Source organism: Phocoena sinus, chromosome 8, assembly GCF_008692025.1.
Source record: "Phocoena sinus isolate mPhoSin1 chromosome 8, mPhoSin1.pri, whole genome shotgun sequence".
In the NCBI taxonomy this organism is placed as follows: Eukaryota; Metazoa; Chordata; class Mammalia; order Artiodactyla; family Phocoenidae; genus Phocoena; species Phocoena sinus.
The window spans coordinates 99,716,617-99,731,211 of NC_045770.1; the positions used below are offsets into that span (position 1 = coordinate 99,716,617).

At 42.2% G+C, this 14,595-nt stretch overlaps 1 protein-coding gene across 1 annotated transcript; it reads right to left on the reverse strand.

Moving 5' to 3' along the window:
- Positions 1 to 6,341: 6,341 nt before the first annotated feature.
- LOC116757972 (placenta-specific protein 1-like) lies at positions 6,342 to 12,615 on the reverse strand. The gene is made up of 3 exons (XM_032640518.1): positions 11,815 to 12,615; positions 10,040 to 10,140; positions 6,342 to 6,600 (listed from the first exon to the last, which is right to left on the reverse strand). Exons 1-3 carry the CDS (start codon positions 11,920 to 11,922, stop codon positions 6,504 to 6,506), a joined length of 306 nt encoding a protein of 101 aa, XP_032496409.1. The 5' UTR covers positions 11,923 to 12,615; the 3' UTR covers positions 6,342 to 6,503.
- Between the last annotated feature and the right edge of the window lie 1,980 nt (positions 12,616 to 14,595).

The following is a 14,595-nucleotide window of genomic DNA, read 5'->3' on the forward strand; positions in this document are numbered from 1 at the left end:
AAGAGGCATACCCCTGATTCAGGACAAGTTCTGTTCAGAGAACACCGAAAAGATTTTAATTTAATTTTGGACCTGGTGGTGGTGTTGGACTAGTAATCAAAGCACCCTCTTTTTTTTTTTTTGCGGTACGCGGGCCTCTCACTGTTGTGGCCTCTCCCGCTGCGGAGCACAGGCTCCAGACGCGCAGGCTCAGCGGCCATGGCTCACGGGCGCAGCCGCTCCGCGGGACGTGGGATCTTCCCGGACCGGGGCACGAACCCATGTCCCCTGCATCGGCAGGCGGACTCTCAACCACTGCGCCACCAGGGAAGCCCAAAGCACCCTCATTTTTGGCCTAGCAATTACCACCTGCTTTGTTAATCTAGGACTAAGCCCTTCTCCATATTGCCTATCAGAAGCCCTATCAGTAAAATGAGAATATTTCTAGGTGTCTTCCATTTCCTTTATCGTTTTGGAAATAAATAGTGTGGGCTGAAATAGGAAATTTTTACCCACAGCACTAACTTCATTTATTTCCAGCAGTTCTTTAATTTATTCTAACCAGTCCTAAATAAATTAGTTGGATTTCTAGGCTATGTTATTCAGCATAACTAGGATTAACCTTTAACTACAGGTACTAAACAACCAATGAAAACATAAGCCTGCATGTAACAAGTTTTACATAGGATGAAGCACCCTAGCACAGTTCGTTAAGAAATAATAGATAACCTATTAGGAGAAAATGCATTTTATTATAATTCCTTATGAGGTTAAAGAGAGAGGCAGACCCTACTTAATAAGGGATCGTAAAGCAACAAAGGGGCATTCCATTTAAAATCAAATTATCAGGGACCTTGAAGATGGCGGAAGAGTAAGACGCGGAGATCACCTTCCTCCCCACAGATACACCAGAAATACATCTACACGTGGAACAACTCCTACAGAACACCTACTGAACGCTGGCAGAAGACCTCAGACCTCCCAAAAGGCAAGAAACTCCCCACGTACCTGGGTAGGGCAAAAGAAAAAACAGACAAAAGAATAGGGACGGCACCTGCACCAGTGGGAGGGAGCTGTGAAGGAGGAAAAGTTTCCACACACTAGGAAGCCCCTTCGCGGGCGGAGACTGCGGGAGGCGGAGGGGGGAGCTTCGGGGCCGCGGAGGAGAGCGCAGCAACGGGGTGCGGACGGCAAAGCGGGGAGATTCCTGCACAGAGGATCGGTGCCGACCGGCACTCACCAGCCCGAGAGGCTCGTCTGCTCACCTGCCGGGGCGGGCGGGGCTGGGAGCTGAGGCTCGGGTTTCGGTTTCGGAGGGAGCGCAGGGAGAGGACTGGGGTTGGCGGCTTGAACACAGCCTGAAGGGGTTAGTGCACCACGGCTGGCCAGGAGGGAGTTCGGGGAAAAGCCTGCACCTGCCGAAGAGGCAAGAAACTTTTTCTTCCCTCTTTGTTTCCTGGTGCGCGAGGAGAGGGGTTTAAGAGCGCTGCTTAAAGGAACTCCAGAGACGGGCGCGAGCCGCGGCTAAAAGCGCGAACCCCAGAGACGGGCGGGAGACGCTAAGGCTGCTGCTGCCGCCACCAAGGGGCCTGTGTGCGAGCACAGGTCACTCTCCACACCCCCCTTCCGCGGAGCCTGTGCAGCCCGCCACTGCCAGGTTCCCGGGATCCAGGGACAACTTCCCCGGGAGAACGCACGGCGGGCCTCAGGCTGGTGCAACATCCCGCCGGCCTCTGCCACCGCAGGCCCGCCCCGCATGTAGTGCCCCTCCCTACCCCCTCCCAGCCTGAGTGCGCCAGAGCCCCCCAATCACCGGCTCCTTTAACCCCGTCCTGTCTGAGTGAAGAACAGATGCCCTCCAGCGACCTACATGCAGAGGCAGGGCCAAATCCAAAGCTGAGCTCCTGTGAGCTGTGAGAACAAAGAAGAGAAAGGGAAATCTCTCCCAGCAGCCTCAGAAGCAGCGGATTAAAGCTCCACAATCAACTTGATATACCCTGCCTCTGTGGAATACCTGAATAGACAAGGAATGATCCCAAATTGAAGAGGTGGACTTTAGGAGCGAGATCTATGATTTTTTCCCCTTTCCTCTTTCTGTGAATGTGTACGTGTATGCTTCTGTATGAGATCTTGTCTGTATACTCTTGCTTCCACCATTTGTCCTAGGGTTCTATCCGTCCATGGTTTTTTAAAAAATTTTTTTTCTTAATAATTAATTTAAATAACTTTATTATACTTTACATTCGTTCTTTCTTTCTTTCTTTCCTTCCTTCCTTCCCGCCTTTAGACAACGAATCATCCCAAATTGAGGAGGTGGTCTCTGAGAGCAAGATTTATGATTTTTCCCCCTTTACCTCTTTTTGTGGGGGTGTATGTGTATGCTTCTGTGTAAGGTTTTGTCTGTATAGCTTTGCTTCCAACATTTGTCCTAAGGTTCTATCCGTCCCTTTTTTTTTCTAAATATTTTTTAATTCAATAACTTTATTATACTTTTACTGTATCTTCTTTCTTTCTGTCTTTTTTCCTTCTTTCCCTCCTTCCTTCCTTCCTCCCTCCTTCTTTCTTTCCTTCTTTGCTTCTTTCTTTCTTCCTTCCTTCCTTCCTTCCCTCCTTTCCTTCTTTCTTTCCTCATACTTCTACTAATTCTCTCTACTTTTTCTCCCTTTTATTCTGAGCCATGTGGATGAAAGGCTCTTGGTGCTCCAGGCAGGAGTCAGGGCTCTGCCTCTGAGGTAGGAGAGCCAACTTCAGGACACTGGTCACCAAGAGGCCTCCCAGCTCCACATAATATCAAACGGCGAAAATCTCCCAGAGATCTCCATCTTAACACCAGCACCCAGCTTCACTCAACAACCAGCAAGCCACAGTGCTGGACAACCTATGCCAAACAACTAGCAAAAACAGGAACACAACCCCACCCATTAGAAGAGAGGCTGCCTAAAATCATAATAAGGCCACAGACACCCCAAAACACACCACCTAGAAACAAATGACAATGGAGACACAATGACCCAAAACCTATGGGATGCAGCAAAAGCAGTTCTAAGGGGGAAGTTTATAGCAATACAAGCCCACCTTAAGAAGCAGGAAACATCTCGAATAAACAACCTAACCTTGCACCTCAAGCAATTAGAGAAAGAAGAACAAAAAAAACCCCAAAGCTAGCAGAAGGAAAGAAATCATAAAAATCAGATCAGAAATAAATGAAAAAGAAATGAAGGAAACAATAGCAAAGATCAATAAAACTAAAAGCTGGTTCTTTGAGAAGATAAACAAAATAGATAAACCACTAGCCAGACTCATCAAGAAAAAAAGGGAGAAGACGCAAATCAATAGAATTAGAAATGAAAAAGGAGAAATAACAACTGACACTGCAGAAATAAAAAAGATTGTGAGAGATTACTACAGGCAACTCTACGCCAATAAAATGGACAACCTGGAAGAAATGGACAAATTCTTAGAAATGCACAACCTGCCAAGACTGAATCAGGAAGAAATAGAAAATATGAACAGACCAATCACACGCACTGAAATTGAAACTGTGATTAAAAATCTTCCAACAAACAAAAGCCCAGCACCAGATGGCTTCACAGGCGAATTCTATCAAACATTTAGAGAAGAGCTAACACCTATCCTTCTCAAACTCTTCCAAAATATAGCAGAGGGAGGAACACTCCCAGATTCCTTCTACGAGACCACCATCACCTTGATACCAAAACCAGACAAGGATGTCACAAAGAAAGAAAACTACAGGCCAATATCACTGATGAACATAGATGCAAAAATCCTCAACAAAATACTAGCAAACAGAATCCAACAGCACATTAAAAGGATCATACACCATGATCAAGTGGGGTTTATTCCAGGAATGCCAAGGATCCTTCAATATACGCAAATCAATGTGATACACCATATTAATAAATTGAAGGAGAAACACCATATGATCATCTCAATAGATGCAGAGAAAGCTTTTGACAAAATTCAACACCCATTTACGATAAAAACCCTCCAGAAAGTAGGCATAGAGGGAACTTTCCTCGACATAATAAAGGTCATATATGACAAGCCCGCAACAAACATCATCCTCAATGGTGAAAAACTGAAAGCATTTCCACTAAGATCAGGAACAAGACAAGGTTGCCCACTCTCACCACTCTTATTCAACATAGTTTTGGAAGTTTTAGCCACAGCAATCAGAGAAGAAAAGGAAATAAAAGGAATCCAAATTGGAAAAGAAGAAGTAAAGCTGTCACTGTTTGCAGATGACATGATACTATACATAGAGAATCCTAAAGATGCTACCAGAAAACTACTAGAGCTAATCAATGAGTGGTAAATGGTAAAGTAGCAGGATACAAAATTAATGCACAGAAATCTCTGGCATTCCTATATACTAATGATGAAAAATCTGAAAGTGAAATCAAGAAAACACTCCCATTTACCATTGCAACAAAAAGAATAAAATATCTAGGAATAAACCTACCTAAGGAGACAAAAGACCTGTATGCAGAAAATTATAAGACACTGATGAAAGAAATTAAAGATGATACAAATAGATGGAGAGATATACCATGTTCTTGGATTGGAAGAATCAATATTGTGAAGATGACTATACTACCCAAAGCAGTCTACAGATTCAATGCAATCCCTATCAAACTACCATTGGCATTTTTCACAGAACTAGAACAAAAAATTTCACAATTTGTATGGAAACACAAAAGACCCCGAATAGCCAAAGCAATCTTGAGAACGAAAAAAGAAGCTGGAGGAATCAGGCTCCCTGACTTCAGACTATACTACAAAGCTACAGTAATCAAGACAGTATGGTACTGGCACAAAAACAGAAAGATAGATCAATGGAACAGGACAGAAAGCCCAGAGATAAACCCACACACATATGGACACCTTATCTTTGATAAAGGTGGCAGGAATGTACAGTGGAGAAAGGACAGCCTCTTCAATAAGTGGTGCTGGGAAAACTGGACAGGAACATGTTAGATCACTCCCTAACACCATACACAAAAATAAGCTCATAATGGATTAAAGACCTAAATGTAAGGCCAGAAACTATCAAACTCTTAAGGGAAACATAGGCAGAACACTGTATGACATACATCACAGCAAGATCCTTTCTGACCCACCTCCTAGAGTAATGGAAATAAAAACAAAAATAAACAAATGGGACCTAATGAAACTTCAAAGCTTTTGCACAGCAAAGGAAACCATAAACAAGACCAAAAGACAACCCTCAGAATGGGAGAAAATATTTGCAAATGAAGCAACTGACAAAGGATTAATCTCCAAAATTTACAAGCAGCTCATGCAGCTCAATAACAAAAAAACAAACAACCCAATCCAAAAATGGGCAGAAGACCTAAATAGACATTTCTCCAAAGAAGATATACAGACTGCCAACAAACACATGAAAGAATGCTCAACATCATTAATCATTAGAGAAATACAAATCAAAACTACAATGAGATATCATCTCACACCAGTCAGAATGGCCATCATCAAAAAATCTAGAAACAATAAATGCTGGAGAGGGTGTGGAGAAAAGGGAACACTCTTGCACTGCTGGTGGGAATGAGAATTGGTTCAGCCACTATGGAGAACAGTATGGAGGTTCCTTAAAAAAGTACAAATAGAACTACCATATGACCCAGCAATCCCAGTACTGGGCATATACCCTGAAAAAACCAAAATTCAAAAAGAGTCATGTACAAAAATGTTCATTGCAGCTCTATTTACAATAGCCCGGAGATGGAAACAACCTAAGTGCCCATCATCGGATGAATGGATAAAGAAGATGTGGCACATATATACAATGGAATATTACTCAGCCATAAAAAGAAATGAAATTGAGCTATTTGTAATGAGGTGGATAGACCTAGAGTCTGTCATACAGAGTGAAGTAAGTCAGAAAGAAAGAGACAAATACTGTATGCTAACACATATATATGGAATTTAAGGAAAAAAATGTCATGAAGAACCTAGCGGTAAGACAGGAATAAAGATGCAGACCTGGAGAACGGACTTGAGGATATGGGGAGGGGGAAGGGTGAGCTGTGACAGGGCGAGAGAGAGTCATGGACATATACACACTAACAAACGTAGTAAGGTAGATAGCTAGTGGGAAGCAGCCGCATGGCACAGGGATATTGGCTCGGTGCTTTGTGACAGCCTGGAGGGGTGGGATAGGGAGGGTGGGAGGGAGGGAGACGCAAGAGGGAAGACATATGGGAACATATGTATATGTATAACTGATTCACTTTGTTATAAAGCAGAAACTAACACACCATTGTAAAGCAATTATACCCCAATAAAGATGTTTAAAAAAAAAGAACAATAAACATGGAAAAATGCCTAACAAAAATATAAATTAAAGCAAAGATACATTTTTTAAAAAAAATCAAATTATCTAAAACATTTAAAAATGTAAGATAACACACGGGATCCTTAGACAGAAATCCAGCTTCTCATGTGCAGTGGTGCTACAGAGGGTTGAGTCAGCTTCAAAATTCTCAGGTGGAGCAAGGTGAGCTGTGTGATTTCTCAGGTGGAGCAAGGTGGGCTGTGTGATTTTTCCAAGGGGTAGAACTGCACACTAAGGTAGTTTTTCTGCAAACAGAAGAAAGGAATGAGAATCTGCTAGTGTAGTTCCCTACCTTCTGTCTCGGAGGACCTAGTGTCCGTCCCTAAGTCACAGGGAGGGATGGAGAGGGCAGGTAAGAAAGAGGTAGTGTTTGGGATCATGTCCTAAGAAAATTAATACAGGAGTTAGTTATGTCTAGGGATACAAATATTTTTGCTTCTCTTAACTATGAAATATATCAGAGATATGTAACATGTTTAATATAGCATCTATAACACATCTCAAAATTTTAAAAGTGCTTACCATCTCTCTAGTATATAAACATCCAAAGTTTATAATAAATATATCTGTATGTATTCAGAATTTTCCTTCTCAGCTGTGTAGGAAGGAAAATCCATACAATTTAGGAAATATACTCCTTGGCAGATAGGCATTTAATCCTTTCAGGACAGAGTCTGAGTTTACGATATTTCTGAGTGCACACTCTCATGGATTATCTACCTTACCCAAGTCCATGTTTTATGGTTTTGGTATTTTAAAACATTTCTCTTGGGCTTCCCTGGTGGCGCAGTGGTTGGGAGTCCACCTGCCGATGCAGGGGACACGGGTTCGAGCCCCGGTCGGGGAAGATCCCACATGCCGCGGAGCGGCTGGGCCCGTGAGCCATGGCCGCTTAGCCTGCGCGTCCAGAGCCTGTGCTCCGCAACTGGAGAGGCCACAACAGTGAGAGGCCCGCGTACCGCAAAAAAAACAAAACAAAACAAAAAAAACATTTCTCTTTAATATTCTATTGATTTTGGTAAAAATGTTTCACTTATTGCCTCACCCTCCACGGTTCCTGAGGGATAATCTGAGTCATGTGGTTAATACCAGTTAATATGCCAATTAATGCCAGACAGACAAGGGGTTGTCCATAAGATCTACACCTCTAGTAATCTAGGGGTGCCCTAACTAGCCTTTCCCAAACTGGAAGCACAGGTGTTTACAGTTTCCTTGTTTTCTGTTATAAAATATCCTTGAACAGCATTAATCTATGTACTTTAACCTCACCTTAACCTGGCAGTTGACTGTATTTCCAAAGTATAAATTTGCTATTCCTGATCTTTTTGAGGGGCCACCTTGTTTATTTGCATCATTTCCTATAATTATTCTTATAGGAGCTGAATGGCTACAGAAAGAGAAAAGAAGACAAAGAAAGAAGAATGGGATTAAGATCTTGGCAAGTCCTGGTGACTGAGGCTCAGAACCTGAAGCCAGGCCCTCACTCCTCATCTTCCCTGCTTTTGCACCATTACGATATGTTGTCATCCTGTCTTTATTATAGAAACTGAGTCATTGGTTTAACAACTGAACCTAATAGGCTTTATATAAAAGAAGTCCCTCCCAAATATACCACCAGATTTACTATCGGCTGATCAGAAGTCATTAACTTTAAATTCGATGATCCTAGACCATCTGTAAAAGGTAATGTCTAGGGCTTCCCTGGTGGCACAGTGGTTGAGAGTCCGCCTGCTGATGCAAGGGACACGGGTTCGTGCCCCGGTCCGGGAGGATCCCACATGCCACGGAGCGGCTGGGCCCGTGAGCCATGGCTGCTGAGCCTGCGCGTCCGGAGCCTGTGCTCCGCAACGGGAGAGGCCACAACAGTGAGAGGCCCATGTACTGCAAAAAAAAAAAGGTAATGTCTAAATGAGCCAATAAGAGCCTATCCCATGGATAATGCAGTTAAAAGATTTCACATTTAACTAGTTAAATCTAGTATTCTAGTAAACTCTACTTTGCCTATAAATTCATAGTAATCAGTCTACCCTCAGCCCCTTGTTGATTTAATCAGAACATCTAATATTCCCAATTATTCTTGGCTAAGATATAAGAAGTATAATTTGTAATATGGACACTGCGTTAATTGCAACAAAGCGATTTCTTTTTTTTTTTTTTTTTAACATCTTTATTGGGGTATAATTGCTTTACAATGGTGTGTTAGTTTCTGCTTTATAACAAAGTGAATCAGCTATACATATACATATGTTCCCATATGTCTTCCCTCTTGCGTCTCCCTCCCTCCCACTCTCCCCATCCCACCCTTCCAGGCTGTCACAAAGCACCGAGCTAATATCCCTGTGCCTTGCGGCTGCTTCCCCCCAGCTATCTACCTTACTACGTTTGTTAGTGTGTATATGTCCATGACTCTCTCTCGCCCTGTCAAAACTCACCCCTCCCCCTCCCCATACCCTCAAGTCCGTTCTCCAGTAGGTCTGCGTCTTTATTCCTATCTTACCCCTAGGTTCTTCATGACATTTTTTTCCCTTAAATTCCATATATATGTGTTAGCATACTGTATTTGTCTTTTTCTTTCTGACTTACTTCACTCTGTATGACAGACTCTAGGTCTATCCATCTCATTACAAATAGCTCAATTTCATTTCTTTTTAAGGCTGAGTAATATTCCATTGTATATATGTGCCACATCTTCTTTATCCATTCATCCGATGATGGGCGCTTAGGTTGTTTCCATGTCCTGGCTATTGTAAATAGAGCTGCAATGAACATTTTGGTACATGACTCTTTTTGAATTTTGGTTTTCTCAGGGTATATGCCAAGTAGTGGGATTGCTGGGTCATATGGTAATTCTATTTGTAGTTTTTTAAGGAACCTCCATACTGTTCTCCACAGTGGCTGAACCAATTCACATTCCCACCAGCAGTGCAAGAGTGTCCCCTTTTCTCCACACCCTCTCCAGCATTTATTGTTTCTAGATTTTTTGATGATGGCCATTCTGACTGGTGTGAGATGATATCTCATTGTAGTTTTGATTTGCATTTCTCTAATGATTAATGATGTTGAGCATTCTTTCATGTGTTTGTTGGCATTCTGTATATCTTCTTTGGAGAAATGTCTATTTAGGTCTTCTGCCCATTTTTGGATGGGGTTGTTTGTTTTTTTGTTATTGAGCTGCATGAGCTGCTTGTAAATTTTGGAGATTAATCCTTTGTCAGTTGAACAAAGCGATTTCTTAGTCTAAGAGCTACTAGATATATGGTGAAGTTAGACCTGCTGGTATCACACACAGCTTTCTACCACAGTGAAGAGAATTAACTGATGGAATGATACACCAGCTACTATGTCCTGCAAGTGTTTTATGAGCCAAGCACTGTTCTAACCTCTTTACGTGCATTCTCTCATTTAATCCTCACCACAACTCTGTGAAATAGACAGTATTACTTCCACTTTAAAGATGGGGAGACTGAGGCCCAGAGTTATTAAGTAACTTCCTCAAAGTCACACTGGTCATAAGTAGCAGAGCTGGGAGATGAAGAACACAGAATAATTTGACATCAAGAGAGAGAGGGTCTCAGGAGGCTTTGGTTAACCCTGTCACAGTAACTTAATCTCTCAGCTCTCCTCTCCTCCAAGAGCCTAAGGCAATTGAGAGGATATGGCATCAGTTTGGCATCCTAGACTCACCTAGGCACAGCACAGACCACAGGGATTGAAGCTCCAAGATCTGAGAACTTGGACTTAAAGATGATTTTAGATACAAAAAGGAGACGATCTTCTGGGAGGACCTGATGAGACAAAGGGAATGTGTAAGTTGACTTCAAGATTCTGTTAGGAATTAGTGGTTCAGTCAACATCTCTTAAAAGTGGGCACACCCACACTGAAAGTTATCTTCCCAGTGGGACAGAGGACTGTTGTCTAAGTGGTCAGAATAATTAACATCTGGTTTGGGTATGGTTCATACGAGGCGAAAGTACTTGCTGGTTGAGTTTCAATAATATTGCTTCAAAGTCGTTATTTATTATTATCAGGAAAAAGTTTATAACTTCTCTTGACAAACTCTTTAGATTCTAGGAGTCCTTAAAATACTGAACATTTGAATATTAGATGAGTGAGAGATGTCTAATTATAAAGAATACTTTAAATAGGTTTATATGGTCTTCCAAAATAATAAGGAAATGTGAAAAATGTAGTACACACCATATGAAGATTTCACCTCATCATCTGGAGACTGCCACAGTGAATATTTGGGCATTTTTTCTTTGTTTATTCTCAATATTATTTAACATAATTGAAACTCTCTTATTAGCTTATCTGGCCCTGCCATTCATTCTCATCAACATCCTAATATATATATTTTTTACAGGAACTTGAAGATACTATTAAAATTTGTTTTAAAAAGACACTAAATCTTTGTTTCTTAGTTTTTGAGGGGAGAAAAGTGAAAGGAAATGACTCTTCCCTCGGGGCTTCTCACGGGAGGTTAGGTGTTATAAGATTGATGACATGTGAACACAAGGCATCGGACCTACCTGTGAGGCTTTCAAACTATCCATATCCCTCCTCAGACTGATGCCCTTGATCTACCCATCCTGACTCCCAAACCAGGGAGGGGCACCAGAAGCTCTGACGGGAGCCAAGGTGTCAGGAAGTGGTCAGGCAGTCATTTGAGGTATCAGATGTGTCAACCACTCCCACTCTTCCTCCATTTGCCTGCAGCCAGGAGGGACTGGCTGCTTCTTAAGACTATAAAAATTTAGAGGGATGTGAAGCTATTTGCTTAGCTTTTACACTACAGAGCAGGGATGGGCAAAGTTTTGTAAGGGGCTAGATAGTACACCCTTTTGGCTTTGTGGGCCGTGACTCCTCTGTTCCAGCTACTCAATTCTGCCCTTACAGTGTCAAAGTAGCCACAGACAATTAGTAAATGCGTGAATGAATGAACATGGTTGTGTTCCAATAAAACCAAATTTACGCACACTGAAATTTGAATTTTAAATACTTTTTACCTATCACAAAACATTATTCTTCTTTTAATCATTTAAACATTAAAAAATATTTTCTTAGCTCATGGACCACATAAACGTAGATGGTGGGCCAGATCAGGCCTGCAGCCTGTAATTTGCTGACCCCTGGTATAGAGAAGAAAAAAGTAAGCCTGTTCTTTTCTAAAATTAGGACAAATTCCACGTCTTATTTAGGTTTGCATTCTCCAGAGGGAGGTACAACTGATTGACAAGTGGATACTATTCATTCCTACCTTCCTTCACTGCCCATGGCCTTGATATGACATTTGGCAAAATCAGTTTAGCTTATTAGGAAAAATAAGTTATTTTTTTAGTTATTAGGAAAAAAAATTTAGTTATTAGGGAAAAAAAACTAATAAAACCCCCATGGCCTGCAGTTTGTGAGCCTGAATGTCTCTGAGATGACTTAGTTAATTAGGAGGATACCTAATTACCTCAATCCTGATGTTGCAATCAGTGGGATGGTATTGAAACTCATAAAATCTTTGATACACTGAGGTTACAGGACATCGATCTCCTAGAAATACTTCATCAGGAGCCATAGGTAGACCTTATCAAATGCAGTTGACTTAACCCTGGCCAAGAACAAAGAGGGGCTGCATCGTACATATACTATTGGGAGGAAGAAAAGAGAAAGTGTCAGATAATACAGTGGTCCCACTTCAGGGAAGCTCAGGGCCAGTTAACAATAAAAGACACCCTCATTGGCAGAGAAAAACAAACTTTCGAGGTGATTTTCCTAGTCCTACCTTTAGAACACTCACATGCCCTCCCATCTCCAAGAAGAATCCAAGTGATCCAATCCAAGTGATGAGAATTAACCCAAACAAGATCTTAGATGCCTTATTTTTCAGTTCTAAGTGGAAGACCATCTCCCTTAGGACATTTATATTAGTAATTATGGACAGTTACTAATATAATTACTAATGGACAATTACTAATATAATTACTACCTTTATTCCTGATTTAAATTCCTGGGAAGCGAAACCTTTGCTCTAATCTTTGTATCCCTGTTTAGTTTTGATATTTTCTCAAGCAATACAGTCATTTGACCAAAATTAACAAAGCTAGGATAGAAATCTACTGATCATAGCTTAACCCAGTGCAATTTTTCAATACTTCATTTTCTCTTACTACTAACCGTGACCTAGTAATTATTTTCATGTCTTTTTTTTTTTTTTTTTTGCAGTACGCGGGCCTCTCACTGTCGTGGCCTGTCCCGCTGTGGAGCACAGTCTCCGGACGTGCAGGCTCAGCGGCCACGGCTCACGGGCCCAGCCGCTCCGCGGCTGTGGGATCCTCCCGGACCGGGGCACGAACCCATGTCCCCTGCATCAGCAGGCGGAACCCCAACCACTGCACCACCAGGGAAGCCCAGTAATTATTTTCTTTAAAATTTTGTCCTCTTTGCATGAGAATATAAGCTCCATGAGAATGGAGACTTGGTCTGTTTTGTTCATTGTTGTAATGCTTAGAGCCAAGAATAAGCCAATACAATAACTGCTCAATACACATTTGTTGACTGAATATATGAACGATACTTGCCTGTCGCTGAGAAAGCGAGAAGCAGGCACAGAGCCCCCCGATCACTGGGCTGTGTTTTAGGAGAACTAAACAGAAGTAAAACTTGGACTTGTGACGAAGAGAAGGGCCCAAAGATGAAGTCTTCTAGATGAGCTTCTAAGGGATCAAAGAGAACCAGTGGTTTCAAGATATATAATACCCTGCCAGTCAAAAGACAATCAAAGAGATAATATTTACAACTGAAACATTCAAGTTTGCTAAAGGCCGAGAAACAAGGTGGTGAAATATAGGACCTGGCAGTTAAACCCAAGAGTAATTTGGGACTGCTGGTAAATTAGAGGATAAATTGGAAAATCTGAGAAGGAATTATCTGCTCTTTTAAATAGGCAGGCAGGGACTTCCCTGGCAGTGCAGTGGATAAGACTCTGAGCTTCCACCACAGGGGGCACGGGTTCCATCCCTGGTGGGGGAACTAAGATCCCTCATGCCACGCAGTGTGGTCAAAATGTAAAAGAAATATAAATTTATTTAAAAAAATAGGCAGGCATAGAACTATTGGAAGGTTACCTATGGTGGGACTGACTAGCTTTTAGGGGTAAACTGTTCACAGTCCCAAAGCCATCTTTAGCTGCCAAATTACCTCAATCCTGATGTTGCTATCAGTGGGATGGTATTGTAGGACTGAGAATCTCAGTCCTACAATTGTGAAAGTGACTCCACATAAAACAACTGGCCTATGAAAAGAAACGAAATTGAGTTATTTGTAGTGAGGTGGATGGACCTACAGTCTGTCATACAGAGTGCAGTAAGTCAGAAAGAGAAAAACAAATACCGTATGCTAACACACATATATGGAATCTTAAAAAAAAAAAAAAGGTTCTGAAGAACCTAGGGGGAGGACAGGAATAAAGACGCAGACGTAGAGAATGGACTTGAGGACATGGGGAGTGGGAAAGGTAATGGGACGAAGTGAGAGAGTGGCATTGACATATATACACTACCAGATGTAAAATAGATAGCTAGTGGGAAGCAGCCATATAGCACAGGGAGATCAGCTCTGTGCTTTGAGACCACCTAGAGGGGTGGGGTACGGAGGGCGGGAGGGAGACGCAAGACAGAGGAGATATGGTGATATATGTATATGTATAGCTGACTCACTGTTATAAAGCACAAACTAACACACCATTGCAAAGCAATTATACTCCAATGAAGATGTTAAAAAAAAAAACAAAGAGGACTTCCCTGGTGACGCAGTGGTTGAGAGTCCGCCCGCCGATGCAGGGGACACGGGTTCGTGCCCCAGTCCGGGAAGATCCCACATGCCATGGAGCAGCTGGGCCCATGAGCCATGGCCGCTGAGCCTGCGCGTCTGGAGCCTGTGCTCCGCAACGGGAGAGGCCACAGCAGTGAGAGAGGCCCGCGGACGGCAAAACAAAACAAAACAAAATAAAGAAACACAACTGGCCTGTCCATTCTCCCTTTTTGGCTCGTATATGGTGGGTGGACTAGGTATTCGCCCTTTACACAGAGAGGAAGAGGGTGACTTGAACATTAAATCACTTGTTATTCTGGGCAGTGAGATTTAGTGCAACGGCCCTGGTTGGCGACTTGCCAAAACAGAAAGGCCAGTGTTGTCAGAAGGTAACAAACCAAGAATGAAATAATGCCATTTTCAGCAACATAGATGGACC